Consider the following 22,360-nt stretch of genomic DNA (forward strand, 5'->3'; position numbering starts at 1 on the left):
TCAAAAGCGACTTGAAACTACTATCACATGGTAGATATCAGACAATCCAGGTTATTCCTGCTGTTGATTCCTGATCAGTTGCATGGCCTGCCTTTCCTAACAGTGGTCTTTCTACACTGCTGTCAAGGTGTTGTAAAGACAATGTTATGGATGCTGTCCATGCCGTGCTGGAACTGATTCCAGAAATGAATCTACCATGCCGGGCAGCACTACTTTGGATGATAATTCTGTGCTGTGGTGTGATGTCTTGTCTTTTGGTGGGCCTTCCTGTTGTTACCCTGTCAATCACCCTATAATGAGACATATACTATAAAAAGTAAGGAGAGAGAAGAAAGAACAAACTTAATTATTCCATTTTGCTCTTAAAAGATATTTATTCTTTAACTAACATTTTGGTACCTCTACAAATGGGAGCAGCATTTGCCATAGGTAACTGAAACAAAAATTGCAGATGGAGAGAAATGGCATCAAGCATACACAGGTCAAATAGTGAACAAGCATTGGGATCCATAGTCAACGTTGTTAGATCAATTCACGTATTTGTTCTGTCATCACTCCTAGCAGCTAAAATCCAGCTATAAAATCTGTTTTGCTGAAGTTTTATGTGCAACTTCTTAATGCGAGCAAAGGTTCAAGAGCACAGTTTCCAAAGCAAGTATGTAGCCTCAAGTCAGACATCAGATTCCCTTACCAAAAATCATCATTTTCTCATTTCGAAGTCCTCTGGTTGCCTTGTCTGTAGCTCTTATGTGATGAAGGGGTCTGAGTAAACATTAGAGGGCCAGCTGCCAACGGCTGTGAGCACTGTCCCCTCTGTCCTATAAGCATCTGCATTACAATCTGCTGTCTTTAGTCTTAGGTTCTTCACAGTGAACTACTCTCTCAGTAAGGGGAAAAAATGCTCTTTTAATTGTCAGCACACTTAGTGTGCTACAGAACAATTTTTGTTTCTGGTACAGTACCACACTGACTTTTTTTTTTTTTTCTGTTTTGGATTGGCAGTTCTGGAGAAGCAGAGAAGTTTCATATATTGAAACTCTCATAAAACAGCTCAGCCCTGACATATCTACATTATATGTAATTATAGTTGTATACAGTAAACAATGTCAGCAGTGCTGCCGTGCCTCAGCGAGACAGGCAGGTCTGGCAATTCAGTGTTTGGGAGGATGTGGTTAGCAGCGAATTTTTTACTTTTCTGTTCCACACATTCCAAAGGCGTCTGCAGAGCTGCCTTCCTCCCCACTCATCCTCCCTGATGTCTGGGAGAGTTCACGTCACGGTTTTGGTTTGACCTTCTTCTAGGGTTGTGGACAGATCATAACATCCTGATCTAAACATGGAAATCAGTTTCTTATAATCAATTGTCTGAGGGTATTATTGGGGGTGAGACTACTGCTACATTTTCCTCAAACAAAACCTTACAAAACAACAAATAAGCTTCACAAATCAGTCTGTATTTACCCTGGCTTATCACAACAATGACTCAAAAAAACCCCAAGTATATTCCCCTGTATCCAAAGCTGAAGCTAAATTACCTCCTCTATCTCACAGAGCTTTTCAGCATATTGAAAATGATGAGCAGTGGACACATCCAGCCCTTTGGGACAGTCAGGTTTTGAAGTGACCTAGAGGGCAGCAGGGCCATAGCTCCATAGCACCCTTCATCTGCAGGCAGCACACCCAATTACACAGTCACCAAGAGGTGGGCAGCGAGAGGCGCCAGCACTTAAGGAATTAGGTCTGTGCTCTACAGCAAGTTGTGTCAGGGCCCCGCTCTTCACACTTGACAGCCCCAAGGTTTTCTTAGGTTTTTTTGTGTATTGTATTTCTTTAAATCCAGTGGTTGTCTTGAAGCAATGTTATTCCTAAAATAATATTTTCTATGTGAACAAGATTTATTGGGGTTTTTTCCTCCTATTTTCAGTACATTTTCACGATTGATAAGTGATCCCTGATGCTTGCTCACTTGTTTCTGCTGTAACTTGAAACAGTCCTACTAACTTGCTCACAGCCGCAGTTAATGAGATTTTTTCCTCCCACCTCTCTGCGTTACAAAAGCCTGCTTAGTTATCCAATTTGGAGCACAGTTTAAACATGTTTCCAAACTTTTCTCAATCATCTCTTTTTCTCTCTCTAACAAATGTACAGGGCCCTGAAGGAACACCAGGAAATCCAGGTCAGAGGGGCCGTTTAGGAAAGAAGGTAGTGTTTTTCACCTTCCCCAAATCCCTTCCTTTTATCTGAAACTTGAATTTACATTACAAAATAATTCCATTGAACCAAGTCTATCCCTTTTTTACGTCATGCTTCAAGCCGTTTTTTTATACTAGCCATAGCAATTAGAATTGTCATCATTCTGCAATCGGTAATATTCAGAACCTTAGAAAATTTAAGTTTGTGTTTAAATTTAAATGTGATTTTGCAACTAAGAACAGTTTCTACTGTTAACAAAAAATGTTAAGCTTTGGTTAAGCCAAAACAAAACAAAATAGAAAGGCTTTAGCAGAGGAGAGTTTTTACTTGAGTTCTAGGTTCAGACATTATAAGAACTACAGTAGTGGCGTATGTAAATGTAATATTATTAAACAATGCTGTTACTTCCATTAAGCATAAACTGCATTATGAAACTTAGTATCAATCTCTTATTATTTTTAATACAATAACACCAACAGGGGGAAAAGGGGCAGCTTGGCCCTCCTGGAGAAATTGGACCTGCTGGTGACTCTGGCCAACCTGGAGAAATTGGTCCCAAAGGTGCAAGAGGAACTCGAGGTCCCTTGGTTCGTACAAAACATGCTTATTATTTAAGGACACATGTATTTCTGGTTTAGCAGAATTCTATCTCTCCATGGGAAGAGGCAAGTTACAGCTATAGCACATATAAATATCTTTTGAGGTAGCTGGAGATGCAGGCAGTGTCCTTCCCAGCCCGTGCATCCCAATGCGTGCCTTGGTCTTTCAGCATCAGGATGAGACCTGTGCACCTGGCACCAGACAGAAACCTGGGCCATGGACCTGGAAGGAGTCATCTCATGCTCTGGTCAGGCTCCTGATTAGACAACCAGAGGAGCAGGATGGCAGGGCATGCCGTGGAATACTCATGCCCCATAGTCCACATATAACCTCACTGCTGTGGCTGTTCCTTAAAGCTTTCCCATTCCAAGAACAGAAATCATGGGGTTTACTGTTACATAAAATAAGCCTTAGCCATTGTTGAAACAAAGCTTTTCAGATGGGGGCTGCTACTCCTACTAGATGGGAACCTGATCCGAAGTTAACTGAATGAAGTGTATAGCCATTAACTTGGAGCTCCTTTCATCATACACTCCCCAGGCTTGCCTCACACTGTGTGACAGATGCACAGGCACACGCAGCCTCCACACTAGTGAGGCAACGTCCCATCTCACTGCTCCAGGGCCCGATCCTGTGGCCACTGAATGTAGCATGTGCTCCTGAACACATGAAGTACAGAAGTAAAGTAGTTACCTAACGGCCGATAATTTCAAGAGAAGGGCTCAACTTCCTAAGGAAGGGATCACCCTCAGCTTTTCTTGGCATACTTGGCATTTATAAACAGAGTTTCTCTGCACCTCTGAAAGCTCAGATCCTTTTGATCTTAATTATGCGCAAGGATTATAAGGTTAGGACTGAAAATGTCAACCATTTTTCCACAGAACAGGGAAAAGCCCAGTATTCTGTACCAAATGAAGTTGGACCTAACAAGGAAGTTGTCTGTGGTGCTCAAATCTCAGTATTTGAATTTTTTTTTCAAATGATAACTTAATAAAGTAGGCATTGTTATAACATTTTAGAAGGGAGATCATTTTTCTATCACTGATTCTTGCATTTGACAGGGACACCTAGGAGGAATGGGACCTGAAGGAGAATCAGGAATTCCAGGTTATGGGGTGAGTTTTTTACTGAATTCATGTACACACACATCCCTAAGTAAGTCTGTGGTACTCTAAATCACTATAAATGTCATGGGGATCTGTATCTAGAATGCACAAATGTTGTTAGGAGTGTCAGATAATCACATATGTTTATATGACACGTAATTGCTTATTCAGAAATGTTAACCTTGAGCAATGATGACTGTTTTTGGTGAGTTCACTAGCAGTCATTTTTTATCACAGGTATAAAAACCTTGTTTGTCCAATGTATCTCACCCCTTGTGAATCAAGTTCCTATAAAACCACTATAGCTATTCATTTTAAAGAGAGTTCAGCAAACATCACCACCTCTGCTTACTGTCTGGCCAGGCAGTTTCCTTTTCAGTAACAGAAACTGATTGAATGAGGTTATTGAATGAAGGACACAAAGATGCTGTGGCTTTCACTGAAAAATAATTAGGATCATCATCACAGATGGATTGAGTCCTGCTCTTAGAGACCAGACTGCTATGTCTTTTTTCTGAACAGAAACTTCCATCAGTGGCCCTAACCCTGAAGCAGGAACCAGCTCGGCTCCCCTCACCTGCATCAAGCCGTGCACAGAGCTTTTCCTGCACACAATACCTTTTCTGCCCAGGCCCATTAATTTTGTGCCACATCACCATTTAGCATTATTAGCAAGCAGCAAAAAAATAAGAGTAATAAGCAGCTAAAAGAAATTTTTGAATTAATTATATCTTTAGTTTATTTCTTTAGTTAGTTTTAGAACTAATTCATGTTTTGTTTGCTTCTTTAGGGTCATCAGGGTCCTCCAGGGCCCCCAGGGCCCCCAGGACCTAAAGGAGAAAAGGTATGAAGATGGATTTTGTACTGTCTTACAGTCTGAGTAATTATAAAAGAAGGAAATGTTACTATGCCCACTGTTTTCCACAGCATGCAGCAAAAGCCACACAATATCTATTAGTATTTTGAAAGCATATGAGAAGAAATGCAAAACTGGGGAAATGGGTCATTCAGAGGCAGAGTTCCAAATTACACAGTTGAAATGTTTCAGGTTTTAAAACACAAACTACTCATTGTAAGAAACACATTCTACTGTATCAGGTAGCCACTGTCCTTAGTGAGCACCACTGACAGAAATAATCAGTGTGGAACCACCTAAGTATTTACTTCGCTTTAGGCCTGTGAGTACACCCACAGATTTTGCTCAAAGTGCAACTAAGGTGGACAAAAGTCTGTGCTTAATATAAAATATTAGGGGCAGGATGTTGCCTTAGTGCTGCTCTTTTAGTGTCAAATTCACTGTTGTTCTTTCAAGCCTCAAATCCTGCAGATTTGTATGCTGACTGAAGTCTGCATGGCCCCAAGGGTTCCCTTCATGAAGATTAGTTTGGAGTTGCACCTGACAGAGAAAAACATTCTTATATTAGGGCCAGTTTTGCAATGAATACTAATAGAATAGGCAATTAGTGGTTGTTATAAATAGGTTCTGATATAATTTTCAGAAACAGTAACTGAAAACTAAATTGTTGGGAGCTAGGTGTCTAGCTTGCTTGGTCACTTCTGAAAAGCACTTTGATGCATTTTAGAGACACTTAATCGTATTTAAAATGTGAGCTTCTGTGCATTAAATATTGGTAAATATCATCTGGAATAGATAACTTCTTGTCTATTAGTTTGGATGGCAGTTGTTTCACATGTAAAATGGAGTAGCGTATCATATTCACTTTTAGCTTCTCTCTGGGGGTTTATCATCATTTGAACATGTGTGCATTGTAGATGAGGTTGAATTTCCAAGTTAGTATTTTTTAATATTTGTCTTTGGTTTAGGGTTACCCAGGCGAAGACAACACAATCCTTGGACCACCTGGGCCCATAGGTGAACCAGTAGGTCTTTCTTTCTCAAAAAAATTATATTATTAGTGCCTCTCAAGACAAGAGGCAATGCAGGTTCTTTCTGAAACTTTATATCACTGTCTCAGGAGTTGGTACTCCCTTGTACAAAAATGTAGAATGATGGTCCTTTAATTGGTAATCCCTCTCTGAAAAATGCAGTCATGTGCTCTTTCCTGCTTAAGCATATGTGCCCTGTGTTTAACTACACTAATGCCATTAGTTTAGACCAGCACATTTTGTAACAGAATTTTATGGTTTCTGTTTATCCTGAATTATACCTAATTGCTTTACTAACCAGAAATATGTTTTGACTTATTTCATTATCACTGCAAAGCTAATTTAACTGATTTAGAGAGTGCTGTATTTTGTAACCATTCTTTTACTGAATTCATATGTGGGGTCTCTCTCTGCAGCAATTATGAACATGTCAAAAAAACCCCAACCAACCAACCCATCCCAAAATCTTATTAAAAGCATTTGATTGTGCCGGAAGTAATACTTGTACATCCTACTTCTCTTCAGATTAACCTTAATATTTATACCTCACCTCCTCAAAAAGCAGGACTATAAGACCCAGATGTAACTGAAGACAGAGTCTGGAATAGGTTCTTAACTTAATTATGGTAATGCATGAGAGAAGAGACTCCAGCCAATTTTGTTGTAGCTAAACTGACTCTGTAATGCTGACTGCTCAAACATTGCGAGCAGGGCCTTTCTACCTTGTGAACTGCCTCTAGGAAACGTGCCATGAGGCTGCTGAAACCTTGAAGAGTATACAAGCAGTTGCATAGTAGTATCTGTGGGTGGCTAACTTATTCACTTGTGAACTGTAAAGATACACTGCAGTGAGTGGTGCCTGGCCAATTTTTCATTATGTGCCTTTACTTTAGACAGGTGGGAAAAAGACAGTCCCTTGTTATTTCATCTAATGGTCAGATGGATGTCTTTTAGAAAGTCTTGGCCATTCTTATTTCAATGGGCATGTTTCCCTATCCCATCACTTTGCCTTTGACTGAGATTTGGTCCATTTGCTACAATGAGAGTTAAAATTCTGGGGAAAAATCTCATTTCTTGTGGGACTGCAGTAAGGGTCTTTCCCTAAAGTAGAGCTAGTGAGGTATCTGAATGCATCAGAAAGAACCACATGACTCAGAAAAATTACGCTATTCCCTCTGCTCCTGTGCAGTTCTTATATGTGTGAAGCATGCTGAGGGACTGAAATTGCCTTTTTATTAGGACAACTTCAAAATGAGAGCAGATTCTAAATACAGCTAGTTGTTTCAGAAAAGAACTCAATTTTCATGAATTGTCTTAGAGAAACCATAAGAGGGTTTTCTTGAATGTCTTGAAAACAAGTCTCTTCATTTATTCGTGGAGATTTTTAATCAAATATCATATATATATATATATATATGGGTATAAACCTGGAGAAGTTCTACTGAGGTCACTACTTCTGTTTCATTTATGCCCATATAAGGTCTATCTTTAAGCTTCTAGTATTCAGTTACAAAATACAAAATATTTTAGACAGCAGCTACTGTCTGAGTGCAATGCATTTTGCTTAGAAAAACAATTTTTTTTATTCCTTTAGACAAGCTAACTTTAATAATTGTAATCCTCAGTTCCACCTCATTGGTTAATCTGTTTTGAGAGAAATCCCAGCTTTCTTTTTGTACTTCACTGCAGTATTATTTCAGATCAACTATTTTATTTTGTTCTTTGGTTTTCTTTCTAGGGTCCTAGTGGTGAACGTGGAGATAGAGGAGAACCTGGTGATGAGGGCTACAAGGTAATACCTCTTGCTTTTTAGTCTTTTTATTTGAACATGACATGCTATGCATATGTGTAGAGTAATGTAGCAGAAATATCTTCTCCCACGAGTGTGCAGAGATGCATTGGCTGGTGTCTCACTGCACTGATGAACTCTTAGAACACATTGGAGGACCTTTCATATTAGGAGTTGAGGGAGCTGGGACTCAGCTGGAGAAAAGGCTTCGGAGATCTTGATGTGTATAAGTACCTAATGGGAGGGAACGAAGATGAAGGAGCTAAACTCATCTCAGTAGTGTCCAGTGACAGGACAAGAGGCAAAGGGCACAAAATGAAACACATTAAATTCCTTTTGAACAGAAGAAAATGCTTTTTTACTGTGAGGATGACTGAGCATCAGAACAAGCTGCCCAGAGAGGCTAGGGAGTCTCCATCCTCAGAAATACTCAAAACCTGGCTGGACATGGTCCAGGACAACCTTTTCTACCTGGAACTGCTTGAGAAGGGGAGGCTGCACTTGGTGATCCCAAGAGGTCCTTTCAACCTCAACAATTCTGTGATTGTGTAATGCTGAATTACTTAACATTTTTCTCTGAAATTTAAGCATGAGTGTTTTTGTAAATCTGATCCTAATAATTATTCATTAATTGTATTCAGTCTTTCAGCTGTAAGCAATGTACAAATTGGCTGGAAACTCATTCTTATCAGTGATGCAGTTTGTTTACTGAAATACAAAAGAGACGGTCCTTGACACGGAATATCCTGTTTAAGTTACACAGATAATACAAATAGACATAGTAATAAATCAGTGAACTGAATATGACCTATGCTTACAGTAGTGCAAAAATGTTTAAATATATAATTCCCACTTGCAGTTTTGAGAGAGAATTTAAAGAAAAGCTCCCTAATGTCTGATCTCAGGAGAGCTGAGTATACTTTATCTAGGTCACGTCAGTGAAGCTGGGGCCACCCAGCACCTCCCAAGATGGGCTTTACAAGGAAATGTGTATCTCACGGAGTGTAAGATCCTGAAATACTTGTCTTGTGATACGCTGTATTTTCTGCTTCCCAGGGTCACATAGGTCTTCCAGGGCTTAGAGGACCTGTTGGACAACAGGGGGCTCCAGTAAGTGTTTCAAACAACTGAGATTTCTCTATTGACTGTTGCAAATGTGTTTTCATCTGCATTCAAATGATTCTTTTCATTGATTTAATATATGTTCTTTCCAAAGGGAGAGCCAGGTGAATTGGGAGAGCAAGGACCAAAAGGAGAAAGAGGTTCGGAAGTAAGTAGAAAAAAGTAAAACAAAACTGCACTTAATTGGAATTTGTACTTTTTTTTTTTTTTTTTTACTGTTCACTGACTATCCTTGGAAAATTGTTATATAAGGCTAAAACACAGTGTCTGGGTTTCCTTTTCATACCTGAAGGGACAATAAAAAGATAAAATGGAAAATTGCATAATGATCTGGGATAGTAAATATGTCTTATTTGATAGGTTTTACTTTGGAGTACTATAAAGCATTATGGGAGGCTTTTTTCGAAACATTTGAGTGATATTCAGTTATACCCTTAAATGGAGTTCTTGTGGCAAACTAGCTCTCGTTGACACCCAGGATTTTACTGCTTTGAATTGTAAATTAAGCCTCCCGGTACTACACTGTACTGAATTTTCGGAGACCTCGAAGTAAGGAATTTGCTACAGAATAGTAGAGGAGTTACAACAGAACAAGTAATGGAAAAGACCAAAGTCTAAATATTTTCCTCTACAAATAATAGCTCATCTTGGTGGTGTGTTGAATATTGCCAAAAGTATTTCGTATTCTCCCATAGAGTGAATTTCATTAACTTCTGAGATTTCAGAAGATGTAGGCTAAAAGATTTCTTACAATACCAACTGCCATTGCAGCTTAAATGAGATACTTTTTCTGAGAAGTTCCATAGCACAACTCTGTTAGAGTTTCAAAATTTTCTAGGTAAATACAAGAATCTGTAATAGATTAGGAAGGGGGAGCAACAGAAAGCAAAGATGATGTGAAGACATTGTCAGCATGTACTTTAGCCATGTGCTTAGATATATTGCCTTTGACAAACTGCTCACAGCACAGGATGAAATCAGTCATTCCTCTGTCTTTCCCTTGGAGAATGTTTTCTTTGTGTTGGAAATACCCCTCAGATTAAAACTGCCGTTTGCAAATATGGAACCAATATCCAGCCTGGAGCAACCCACAAGAGCCTAAAGATTTACACAAAAATGTTAATAGTGAAAACATTCATATAGTTTAACTCCAGTGGCATGACTGGTGATGCTATAGCAAGCCTTACAAAGCCAATCCCATAAACAGCAACGCTGAATTGTCTGGGTTTACTTTATATGCATTCAGAAATGTTAATGAAAACAATATAAAGTTCTTTGAATATACACATTCCAGTTCTGATTAGTGGACTTTTTTTATGCCTTTCTTAACAAAAAGGCATTAAATTAAGGAATAGAACCAAAAAATGCTGATTTTATCATATTTACATTAATTATAAAACATTTACACTTACAATGACCTTAGCTTTTTCACTTGATTTCATGTTATGTAATACTGCAGCACAGCAGTTTAGTACTGCTTTTGCTTTGAGAATACTGTTTAAGATAATTAATACAGAAAATCTTGGAAGCCTTTTTCTGCTTGATCTCTGCTAACAAGTGTTATTCCTGTCCCTGCTGCCCAAGTGGTTGTATCTTTTAGAGGTAGGTGCTTGGCCTCCTGTGTCACTAAGCCACTTACAAGAATGTTATCTGCTATTATCTAACTAAATGTCAATCAGTTTTCTAAGATTACAGATTCCTAGGTCAGTCAAGAAAAAAAAAATAGTCTGGTTTTAAGTAAATTTTGTCTTTTGTGTACGTCTTAGATAAAAAGAATGTTCCCATATGTGACACTATTGTTTTCTAATATTCTCTTCCATATACACTCAGTGCATCTATATTGCCTACTTTTCGTGGCTTACTTTCTTAAAAGGTATGGGAAGTGCTGTAAAAGCATGCTTCCTTACAGAGGTGTGGCTGATGGAGGAGAAACTGCCAGATTCGTAGTGAAAAACTTTTTATGCCTGTTGTTGAAAAAGTTCTATACCAATTTGGGAAAAGGAAAAAAAAATACAATTCTACAAAAAATGTATTTACTTTTACTTAAAAAACTTTCTGCTGTCTCCTGAAATAATCTGGTCCAAAGCCTAGGCAATGTGAACGTGCATACTAGAGGGGAACAATTCTCAGCTCTTCTTAGGGGATTGAGTTTAAGACTTTTGACAGTTCACAAGTATTTGTGACTTTTAGGGACCTGCAGGGAAGAAAGGAGCAACGGGTCAGGCAGGCAAACCTGGAATTCCTGTAAGTAACAAAATTCTACAGTCTACCTTCAGGTTATAAAACAAAGGAAATAATAACTAATAAAACCAAAACTGAGTCATGCCAGTGGTACTAGAAAATCTTACGCTCACTCTACAATCCATTCCACTCACTCTGTGCTCACTTCTTATTATCCAGGAAGTGTAAAGGAACCTCTGTGAAAATAAGAGTAATTTTTGAAACTGAAATTATACTGAATTGTACTCAGTCACTCAGCACATGGAGGTGAAATGCAGCTAATATAACAAGGTCCTTCCCGCTTGTAAGGTTACATAGATCATTTTTGCTGGTGGCTTGTAGTCCGTGTGCAAGTTATCTCATTATGTTGCACAGAGCTGTACTACTGTTCACTCCTGGCTCCCATCAGTTCTTTGAACATCTGCAGCCTACAGAAGCCTGGATCCTTATGTCTGTGATGGATATGTCTGGCAGATCCCTTGAGGTTTTCCCCTTTCTCTTGCTTGCCCTGAGCTGAAATTTTTACTGTTCTTTCTTGAGTTACTGTAGAGAAGCTAACTTGCATCCCTTCCTCGGGGATAAGAAAGAGCAGGAAACAGTAGGTGTTCTGTAAACATAACCAAGGACAAAATGCATCAAGGCTATTTTGGTCTCCTAATAAATAGTACCACACAAGCACATATTGTAAATAACTTTTATACTATCCCACATCAAAACATTGTCAGTAACCAGAGAAATGCAGCTGCTTCACAGAGCTTGTACCTGCTGGGCAGAGTGTGAGGACAGCCTTTTAAAGGCAAGGACCTGTGTGTCTTTTGTAAATACTCAGCTCTTTCCTTTGGAGGACTGCAGAGAGTCTATCATTCAGCAGACAAAGGAAAAGAGGGAAAGGCAAGACATACAGAGAAGTGAGGAGAAGACAATAAAACTAAAACTTGAGGAAGTTTCAAAGCATATCCCAAGTGCAAGATACTTCAGCAACCAAAAGTTAGAAATAAGATTAAAATGGCATGCTGCTTATATTCTATATGGTTGTTGTTAACTACAATTTTTCAAACAAGATGTGTTGTAGTTTACATATTTTAAATTTATGAGAAAAGCTTTCATACAGAAATAATTGCAGAACTCAAAGCGCCTTAAGATAGTGTATGTCGGTCTAAAGCGAAATAATTGTGAAGAAGCTGATCACTGTTACTCTGGTTGATGTGATATGAGACTTTTTCATCCAAGTATAGCAACAGTTAGCACAAACTTGCCTTATTAGAAGTTTGTATTTTAGATATGTTAAAATTTGAACAGCATAAATTTGAGAATGTACAATACAGAGTACCTAGTAAAATGAAGGCTGAAAGGTACATGGTTGGATTTTCTGCAGGGATAAATAGATGAATTTATTGTGTCTCCTTGTTTCATTTTAAGACTCAACACTTTTAGCCATCTTCCAGGCCTGACACGCAGAGGAGTCAGCCCCATGGTTTCAGCTGAAGTTGCTCATATCCCACAACACAGCAAGTCTAAGATTAAGCCAGTAGCATTTCAAACCATACATCCTAACTCAGAGCTCCCTCTACAAGTATTCAGTTGTGTCACTAGGCCTGTTACTACATAACGTTTAGGAAATGCTGTGACTGGGATCTAGTTCTGTGATGGTGAAAATGAAGGGAGCCAACAGTGCTATGTTTGATTTGAAATTGTTTCAAGGGAAAACCAGGGCCAGCAGGGCAGAAAGGAGCAGTTGGGTACCCTGGACCAGATGGCATTCCTGGGAATCCTGGCAAGGCCGGGCTGTCAGGGAAGCCTGGCCCTAAGGTAAGTTGCTTTCCATATTGCCCCTCTTTATGTCATCTTGCACTACAGATTTTCTAAGGTTAGGGTATTTAAATGGAAGGAACTGTTCTCAGATCTTGAGCGTCTTGAAAATTAAACCAATTCTTTTGTTCTCGTTCTGTTTTGCTCCTGATGTTCTGGCCAGGATGTGAAGTTAGCATAAGGGAGGTGTGCTGGGAGAACTGTTTCATTAGCGTATGTTAGTAGTAACTACAGCTAAGACAAAATGCTTTCTTAATCAGAGAAGCCTCATAGTTCTGTTCCTGAAAATGAGCCAGAGGCCCCAACTGCAACTGTTGCCTCTCAGGCTCTGAGATAATCCCACGTTTTCCTTATTGTCTTTGAATTTGTAACCTATGTCTCTCTACCTAAGATATCTGAAGATTTGCCCAAAACCAGTGAAAAAGGGTACTAGGTATCCGAGGTGCCTGGAAGCATACTTGGAAACAGGGTTTCTCCCTATCTGTTCTTTGCAGTGGGTCAAGGGTGGTGATCTGCTGCTTCTGGGAGCAGAGAGGAGGGAGAAAATCCCTTTAATTTTTCTCATTGCTGAAAGTCTTATCACTTTGATTTCAAGGATGATATTTCTTAGTATTTCTAGTTAGATGGACCAGTAATTGTTATAAAAGGGCGGCAAGTTAGTTTTGATGTTCAGAGGTAATCAAGGTGCTGCATGAGGCACTGTTACAAGTATAAATTTTCTATCTGGTTGAAAAAAGAAAAAATTAAACAAGTTACCCGTAGGGGGCAGATGGACCCTATTTGAGCCTCTCCAGTTGCAGATAATGTCCTACTGAACCTCTTCCAAGTATTTAAATTTCTCTGGAGTTGGATTTAGTAGTATCACCTCAAAGAATTCTCACATTTTTACCTTTCCACTCAAAATGTCATCTTTCATATTAAAAAAGACTTTATTACTTCATGTTAACAATATATAGCAGCATTACAAGTTGTAATAGAGAGGCTTGTAACTGATTTTTGCCACAATTAATAAAAAGAAGAGAACTTTTGCTATGTAAATTTCAGTCCATCAGACTATAAGCCACAATACCTTATTCAAAAGCCCTGAAAATCAAATTTAATATAAAAACCCTGCTTCCTGTAACCCTTCCATTTCTATGAATGCTTAACTGAATGTCATATGAAATAAGGAAGGTGTGTGTGTATGTATATATATATATTTCTACTAAATGACCTCACAGAAATATTAACTTGGATGGTAGCAAATTTCCATTTTATATTTTTTAACATGTTAAAATTGGCTTAGCTCCATGTGCTCAGTAACATGTTTTTTCATTAAAAGTAGTTGCTTTTTTTATTGTCTGATGTTCTCATACATTTTCATAACAACTATTCTTATCTTTCTTCTTTTCTTACAAGTTATTGTATATGAATCCCTACAAAGTATACATAACCATGCTAATCAGCGTGTCTGAAATTTTTAAATAAGCATGTTGAACTTTGAATGTTTTTGTGGGAAGGTAGTCTCATTTTGTTTCTTGATGCGGACTTCCTTCTTCTTGGAAAAATGAATATCAACTGTATGTGTGAATATCAACTGTATTTTCAGCCCACCTGTAATGAATGAATTCAGCACCTTCTTTTCATCAGAAGGAGCTCCTCATCGTAAGCTCAGAATCCTCAGACATCACACAACACTCATCCAGAACCATCTCAAGGATTCATCTTCTATAATTCATGGAAATTAGTGCTCTCTTCCTGGGCATTTCAAAACAGAATTAGAAAAGAATTAAATAGGGATCAGAACTATAGGCTATTAAGCTGAACGTGAAAATTTTCGGGTGCTAAATATATAAACATATAAACTGTGATTCCCTGTGGAAGGTAAAAACACTCATTGGTGTGCCCATGAGTGCTTCCATATATATTTGAATGCACAATTACTGTGGAAAGAAGATTGCTTACAGTTTCTAGATCACTGGTACCTAAGCTGGTGGTCCAACTGGACACTATTCTCTTTAGGAGGGTGCTAATAGGGAAGTTGCCTTGCATAAGCCCAAAGAGGCAATTGATTCTCTTGAATGTTCTCATAAGTCTTTCAAGGTCTAGGCAGGTGATCCTACACAAATGACATCTGGATATATTTAGGATAGGACAGAACAAGGTTTAAGATGAGCACTGAATGAATAACTGCAATGGGCTGTGGCATCATTAGCATTTGCTTTGCTGACTATCAGTGACTTGTTAAATTATAACAGCTTGACTCCATAGAAACATCAATCCACCCCACCATTACATCACATGTAGCTTTGTTGCTAAGTATGATAGGGGTTTGCTTTTGGAATATTAGGAGAAATCCAGATGATGATGATGATCATTGTCTTCCCATATATTTTGATGTAATATCAATGTGTGTGGCTATGACTGGTTTTATGTTAGATGCCTGTTTTAGCATACAATGAAAAACATGCTTGGATGTTCTGCTTGTAATCAATTATTTTCAATTTATTAAGGGTAATAAAGGAAACTCAGGCTTACAAGGTCTGGCAGGTTATCCTGGAGCTCGAGGTCCCAAGGGATTGCCAGGCATGCCAGGGCCCAGGGGAGCACCAGGACTCAAGGTACACACATGGGATCTTGTTGTACGAGTACAGTATTACTGATACTGCTTAGTCTTCATACTGTGTCCAGTGATGGTGGAACCACCATGCTACTGATAATCATATGAGCAACTGACATCAAAACTTAACTTGAAGACTGCAAGTTGTGCTGACCTCATTTATATAAACTGTAATTTGAAAACAGAGGTCCCGTCCATCTGGATGCTCTTCTTCAACTCCAGAAGTCATTCAAAACACTTTGTATTTATTCACTCAAAGCTTTAGGGCCAAACGTTTCCTGACTTTTTAAACTTAGGTAAATACTGGTTTAGATGATTTGAACATCTAAGCAATATATTAGCACAGAAGTACTGTAATTTCAAGCCTAAATCCCAATTTTGGGGGCTAACAAGCATGTCTGGGATGTCATAGGACTTAAACTGTTCTTGTTCAGTCCTGTCAGAAAGAAAGAAATCTAAGAGTGCTCTGTTTTCCAGGCAGTTCCAGGTACCTGACATCAGCATATCCTCATATTAATTAGACTAATTTCAGTGGTAAAAGAAGAAAAGGGTTGGAAAAATTACAGATAATTTTCTTCATTTAGAATAGGATTTTTCATAGAATAGGATTTTTCATGTAAAATCATGATGTGTAGTGCGCTCTGAGATTTTATTGGTAAACACTTGTTTAAAACCTTAAGACACTTGAAGGCAGGGAGGGTTGGGAGCAGAAATATTGTCTTTGTTATCTTTTTAGAAAACGTTCCAGTATAAACTCTATTCAGTATTTGTAGTGTTCATTGCCAGTGCTCCCAGTCTGGATTTTACTCCTTTGTCTAGACAATGAGCCGTAGGAGGTAGTTCCTGCTCAGAAGCACTTGCAATCTGAAAATGACAGGGAATAGATGAGGTGAGGGAAAACTGTTACCCCATAGTGCAAAATAAGAGTAAAGAGTGGACACACTGTGTCAGGCCAAAGTCTGTCTTTGTTAGAGCAGAAAGCTAACACCTGGGAAAGAGCGTAAGCGCAAAGCAAGCATGAAAGGTGTATATTCACAGCCTTAATTGCAGCTTGGTAACCCGAGCTAGACATGTTTTCTATGTATTTGATAGTCTTCAGAGGATTGCCCTTGCATGAACTTGTCTAGTTTCCATTTGAATCAATGTAAACTTTTAGTCTAATAGCAAGGAGTTCCACAACTATACTATGCCTTGCTCAGAGGTTCACTTCTTAAATCTACTTCTAACCTGCCTGTTCTGTATTTCGTTTTGTGAATTTTAGTGCTTGCACTGGGAGATGCCATACTGGAAATGATCCAACATGGATGGGATTTGTATGTTTCCAAGTCAAGGAATAGTCAAGTCACATTTGCATTTTAGTGAATGTACAATTGTTGAAAGCATTCTTGATCGAAATAAAATAAATGGAGTAGGTCTATTTCTTAATGAGAAAGCATGTTCCATACTTCTTCCAGAAAACTTATCTTTATTAAAATTATGGCAGTTATAAATGGAAAGCATATGTTATCTTCCTATTAACAGGGTGAAAATGGGCTTCTGGGTCATCCAGGAAAGCGAGGCAAAAGGGGCCTTCCAGGATCACAAGGTGACCAAGGACCAGCAGGAGACACTGGACTGAAAGGACAGACTGTACGTAATCGCAGCTGTTGATGCAAAACAAGTAGTCCAAGAGTTACCAATGTGAAATAATAGTAAGAGTACCTGCTCCTATTACAGGGAGAAGATGGAGATCGAGGTTTAATGGGGTTTCAAGGATTCCCAGGTCCAAAAGTATGTGTTCGTCTTTTCTGTTAGATCTTAAGCCATTTACAGGGTGAGAACATTCAGAAAGTATAGAATTAATTAGCTTTAACAATATTTGTTTAAAATCTATATGAACTGTTGGAACATTTTAGGGAGAACTGTGTACTCTGTGTCCAAGGATGAACATTCTGAGTCAGTGCGCTTGGTGTTTTCACTGTTACTACTCATAGAAATTATCTTACTTTCACTGATTACAAGAGATTGAAACAAGTGGATACCTAATGTCCGTGTTTGTTTAAACTGTTCCTTTGCATTTGCAGGGTCCTGCAGGGGACATTGGCTTAGTTGGAATTCTGGGCCCAAAAGGTCCAACAGGCCATGTTGTAAGTGTTTCACTCCATGAAAGAGATTGTCAGGATGGCTTGCAAGTGGCACGTCTTTAATTTAGGGAATCATCTTTTTCTTGTTAACAAGCCCGGAACCCTCTGACCAAACCTTTTTCTCTGAGACTATGACTCCACTAGAAGCCCTTTGCTTGTACTGCAACACTCAACGCTCTGCTGATTGCAAGATATACAAGCAGAGCTGTGCTCTTAATCTTGAAGGAGAAAAGAAGCTCTGCTGACAAAGTGCGGCTTTCGTAGTCTAATTTAATCTACACAAGTATCTTTATTGCTGTCATATCTATCTCTGTTGGGACTGAACTCTGTCTTCTTACTGGCAATAATGCTGGTTGTATCACTGTGTCCTACAACAAAAGAAAAAAGGGTCAAATTTTGCCTGCAGTAAGACAGAGTGGTGCTCAGGCATTATTGATTAATACGTTGTCTTTTTTTAATACATATTTTCTTTGCCATCACAGAACTGAATTAGTTCAGTTAACCAGATGCAGAGCAGCAGCTTTAGGGGCTGTTGTTATAACAAATTTCTTCTAAACATTCCTCTACAAGATAAACCTGGAAATGAGCAGTTTGCTCTAAAATGAAATGGAACAGGAAAGTAACATTTCAGCAGCGCTTACTGGCAGCCTTACAAGAGTACCTGTGGGCAATAATATAGCGCAAGATACAATTAATTGTAGCTCAATAAATATGTGGTCTTTTGTAATCAGAGCACTGAAGTTTCCACTGTTCTTAGTTCATCAGCTTTCACATGAAAGAATGTGTGTGGGCTTTCCAAGCACAGCTATTACTAATTATTGAAATAATTGCCTTGCTGATTTTGTAGCAATGTGCACTCAGTTTTAAGAAAGAGACTATCACCATGATCTTTTGGATATTTGCCGGGGCTGTGTGCTGAACAACTTTAAACCAGGACACCTCATGACAATTCTTTTAATTTCGAAAACATGGTGGACTAATAAATTCTTTGGTTTTTTACAGGGATATATTGGCCCTATTGGCCAAGAAGGCCTAACAGGCCCAACTGGAAGGCCTGTAAGTTTCGTTTTCCTTTTGCATAATTTGGTTATTTCACCTACCTTTATTTTCAACAATCTGTTTTGCAACTAGCAACCTTCTCATTTTTCTATTTGCAAATTGCAACTAGCAGGACCATCCTCATGTTATACCATGCTGGTAAGCTAATGTATGTGACTCCAGCATGTGTAATACAAAGAAGAAAAAAATGACAAAAGAGTCATTGCAATGGCCTTCTAAGTACAGTACACAGGGGGCAGACCTACAGGAGCAGTGGGCTAGTCAAGGTGTAAAACAGCACGTAGTAACTACCACCTGGATATCTTTCTCAGCCTTAGGTCTGAAACATATCTAAAGAGTATCCGCACTCGGTGTCAATATAGTTTATTTTTTTCATGTGTTGTTTGGGCTGAACTGTCCAGAGCACCCCTCCAGGCACACTGGGAAAGCCAAGCCCTTGTTGGGGTGTGTTCCAGGTGTTGTTGAGGTCCCTGTTACAACTTGAACATCTTTTGGCTTTTCTGACAACCTTCAGTGCACCCCAGGTTCCCTGCGGTGGGGGAGTTCTGACCTCATACCTGTTCCCATCCCCTGTTGCACTCCCTGTGCCAGACAGAGCGGTGTTCTGCCAGGACACCCTCTGGCTCATCTCTGCAGACTACCCAGCTATGTAAGGTAGTTTTAGAAGCTCTTTGTACCACCCAAGTTCCTCTGTCTGATCAAGACTTGGAGTGAATGAAAATGTCTGAAAACTGAAATAATAATAAAAATAACAGGAATATAGAATAAAAGTAATAAATACAAATACTTAAAAGTGAAAAAGAAAGGAGAAGGGAAATGTTCCTTATATAATTAGACTATTCTTTCCACTTGTTGGGAAAAAGACAGTACTTTCAGTCTTGCTGCACTCTTTAATCCCAGTCAGGAGGAAGACTTTACAGTTGCGTATACTTGTACGAAAGCTTGTTATGGCAAACTATTACATTCAATATGAAGTCTATTACCATAAAGAAAGCATTACAGTTGAAGATTACTTCTGTGTTATGAAATGCTACCATCAAGATGCAAAATAATTCCAGAGAAGGATTGTAAGATTGTCTTCGGAAACACAGTTTAAGTGCAAAATAGCTAAAAATGCCATGGAGACAGAAAAACAGCGTCTAATCTGAATGTGAGAGGAAAACTAATGGGGTAATAAAACCACATATATGTAACCAATGGATATCTTCAGTGATGGAGACTACAGAGTTGTGGTTTTGACTCTTAGGATGGTGAAGCACTGATGTATTACAGTGGATCAGATCGTGGAAAATACAGCTGATTGACAAGGAGAACACTGACATTTAAAATTACTGAGAAAAAACATTTACAATCCTAAGAAAACAACAGCTTTCCACATACAGGAATTACAAGATGTTTTTAAATAATTTAGTTTTCTAATAGTACAGGAAAATTGAAGCCTCAGAGTAGTAAATACTTCCATAGATGAGACTGGACTTTCCATGTGAGCGGTATAACTCTTGTGGATATTAATTTGCTTATTTCAGCCCTAGGTGGCTAGAAAGCATACCGGGTTAACAGCTTCTCTTTCTTACAGGGACCAAGAGGTGAAAAGGGCACAAGGGGTGAAATGGTAAGATGAAACAACTTTTGTGCTTTCAGTTTTTTGGCTGTGTAAAAACTATTCCTGTGTTACACGGAATACGCTCTTGCATGTTCTGAATGGCAGACAGTCGTATTGTGCTCCTGGAGAGCACTGGCCAAGAAAGCTGATAGCATAAGTCAAAAGTCTGACCTCTCGTTCAGGTTGACTTATGTGGGTATGCCCGGTGGGTGTATGCTGTCAGGCAGCATGACCCTGATCATATAACTGTCACATACTTCAAATCTGTCCCAGTTCAGATATAAAAGAAAAATCCTTTGTCATGTTTCTTGTCAATGCTCCAGTGCCTCACAGCACAGCATGCATACACATGTTCATACATCTATACCATCTTGTCTAGAGAGGGAGAAGTTCAGGAGAAGCCTAGAACTGAGGGTGGGTGTCTATGCTGTGTATGCCAGCTGTAGTACCAGTAGGCAGCATTAATAATTGGTTATGAAGTTGCTGTCTTTCATTTTTCGTTAAGAATATTACATTAGGTTTTGTACATTAATAAATATTTTATTTTATTTAAAAGTTGTGTTCGAGCTAGTCTCCAGTTAATTATGGCTTTGTGAAAAGCCATTGAAGTATCATATTTACAGTAAATATGAATGCAATGATAGTTGATACCTACGACATTACTTTATATGGCAGGTTAATAATTAGGTCCTTTTCCAGCAACTAACTAATGTGATCTTGTTCCTGTTGCTCCTACCCTGCCTTTCACCAAACCTCACTAAAATAATTTAGTTTATCTTGTATTTTGTTTTTGGCAGCTATCTGTGTACAATTCTAACCTAGCTACCTTATGGAAGTTCTGAAAAAAAACCAGAAATACTCAAAACTGCTTAAAGAATTAAGGCTTGGAAGGCAGCTTGCTGTATGGGTCTTGGGGAACTTTCCTCTTTGATTCTAATGCTCTTGTGGCAATTGCTACCTCAGAAGAGGAGGAAAAAGAGTTCCTTAATTCGTGCTGATATTAAACATCTTAACTGTCTTTTTGTACTGTTTGTTCATAAGAATTGTTATGACGGCATAGAGCTAAAAATGCTGACCCTTGAAAAAGAAAAATAAAAAAACATCCAAAATGGTGAACAAGAAACACCTGTTTCCATTATTGGTGCTGGTGTTTAAGAAGTTATTTCCTGCATATGTTATTGAATTCATCAAGATGAGTTAATCTCCTGAGACTGTCTTCAGAAGAAGAATGTTTGATTTTAAATCATACACAGTGGCATTACTTTATATTATGTAGCCAAGAAAAGGATTTATTTCCAACTATTTTCAGATACAAAAGAGAAAAAAATATTTTCATTTATCTGTGTACTCTGACCTTGAATTTATGCCTTTAAAATTTATATTGGCATTCTTCCTAGAATCACAAAGATTTTAACTTTTTTGTAGCAGTCCCAAGTTTTAGTTACAGTTTTTAGTCTGTCAGGGATACAGTGTTCACTACTAGAAAGAAATGACCTTTTATCCCCTGAAAAACATGGAATGTAAAATCATGTCTCCTTATTGAGGTCAGTGGTGAACAAATGTTCAGATCCTGTACACTATTTCTGGAGAAAAATTGATAAAGTCAGAAACAGTTTGTTAAAAAAAAAATATTCAATATTATTTTTCAATTCAAAATGTTCATTTCACTGTGATTGAAACATTTAAAAAACATGGAATACATTTTGGAATATTGATTCAGAATTCTGACAATTCTGAAAGTGTGTTCTCATTGTCTTAATTTTTTATTTCATGGCATGTCACATAATGAATTATAATATAGAGTCATAGGATAATCCAGGTTGTAAGGGATCTCAAGACATTTCTAGGCCAACCTCCTGTTTAAAAGAGTCAGCTCCGAAATCAGACCACATTGCTCAGGGATTTATTCAGCTGGGTCTTGAAGACTTCCAGGGGTGGAGATAGGATAATCTCTCGGCAATCTGTTGCAGTGTATGTCTTTCCCATTATCATCTTTATCTTAGATTTACAATCATTAATGGCAGCTGTTACACTGTATTGTGCATCTGACTATTATATTGTGGGATGTTATTAGGCTTTACCCATTACCAGATATCAGATAACACCAAAATGACAAAAGTGATTGGGGAAAGATGAACATTAAAAGGTTTTGTTAAAAAGACTTTCTGTTTCTTGGAAAATTTCAAAAGTCATGGAAAATGTGGAAGCCTTGGGATTGCTTATGTTTTCAAAGTTAAGCGTATGTATCAT

General features: G+C 38.4%; 1 protein-coding gene across 2 annotated transcripts in view; it reads left to right on the forward strand.

The window, feature by feature from the left end:
* COL24A1 (collagen type XXIV alpha 1 chain) overlaps positions 1 to 22,360 on the forward strand; it is a 147,578-nt gene that overhangs the window by 113,188 nt on the left and 12,030 nt on the right. The window contains exons 38-54 of one of the 2 annotated variants that reach the window (XM_055725022.1): positions 2,149 to 2,202; positions 2,673 to 2,780; positions 3,855 to 3,908; positions 4,690 to 4,743; positions 5,724 to 5,780; positions 7,525 to 7,578; positions 8,632 to 8,685; positions 8,792 to 8,845; positions 10,282 to 10,299; positions 10,888 to 10,941; positions 12,619 to 12,726; positions 15,219 to 15,326; positions 16,847 to 16,954; positions 17,042 to 17,095; positions 17,389 to 17,451; positions 18,451 to 18,504; positions 20,084 to 20,119. In XM_055725022.1, the coding sequence (XP_055580997.1) occupies positions 2,149 to 2,202; positions 2,673 to 2,780; positions 3,855 to 3,908; positions 4,690 to 4,743; positions 5,724 to 5,780; positions 7,525 to 7,578; positions 8,632 to 8,685; positions 8,792 to 8,845; positions 10,282 to 10,299; positions 10,888 to 10,941; positions 12,619 to 12,726; positions 15,219 to 15,326; positions 16,847 to 16,954; positions 17,042 to 17,095; positions 17,389 to 17,451; positions 18,451 to 18,504; positions 20,084 to 20,119 (1,092 nt within the window). The remainder of the gene's footprint in view (positions 1 to 2,148; positions 2,203 to 2,672; positions 2,781 to 3,854; positions 3,909 to 4,689; positions 4,744 to 5,723; positions 5,781 to 7,524; positions 7,579 to 8,631; positions 8,686 to 8,791; positions 8,846 to 10,281; positions 10,300 to 10,887; positions 10,942 to 12,618; positions 12,727 to 15,218; positions 15,327 to 16,846; positions 16,955 to 17,041; positions 17,096 to 17,388; positions 17,452 to 18,450; positions 18,505 to 20,083; positions 20,120 to 22,360) is intronic. The other variant, XM_055725023.1, reaches the window with a different exon arrangement.

The sequence above is a fragment of the Falco cherrug genome, chromosome 12, assembly GCF_023634085.1.
Source record: "Falco cherrug isolate bFalChe1 chromosome 12, bFalChe1.pri, whole genome shotgun sequence".
Lineage (NCBI taxonomy): Eukaryota > Metazoa > Chordata > Aves > Falconiformes > Falconidae > Falco > Falco cherrug.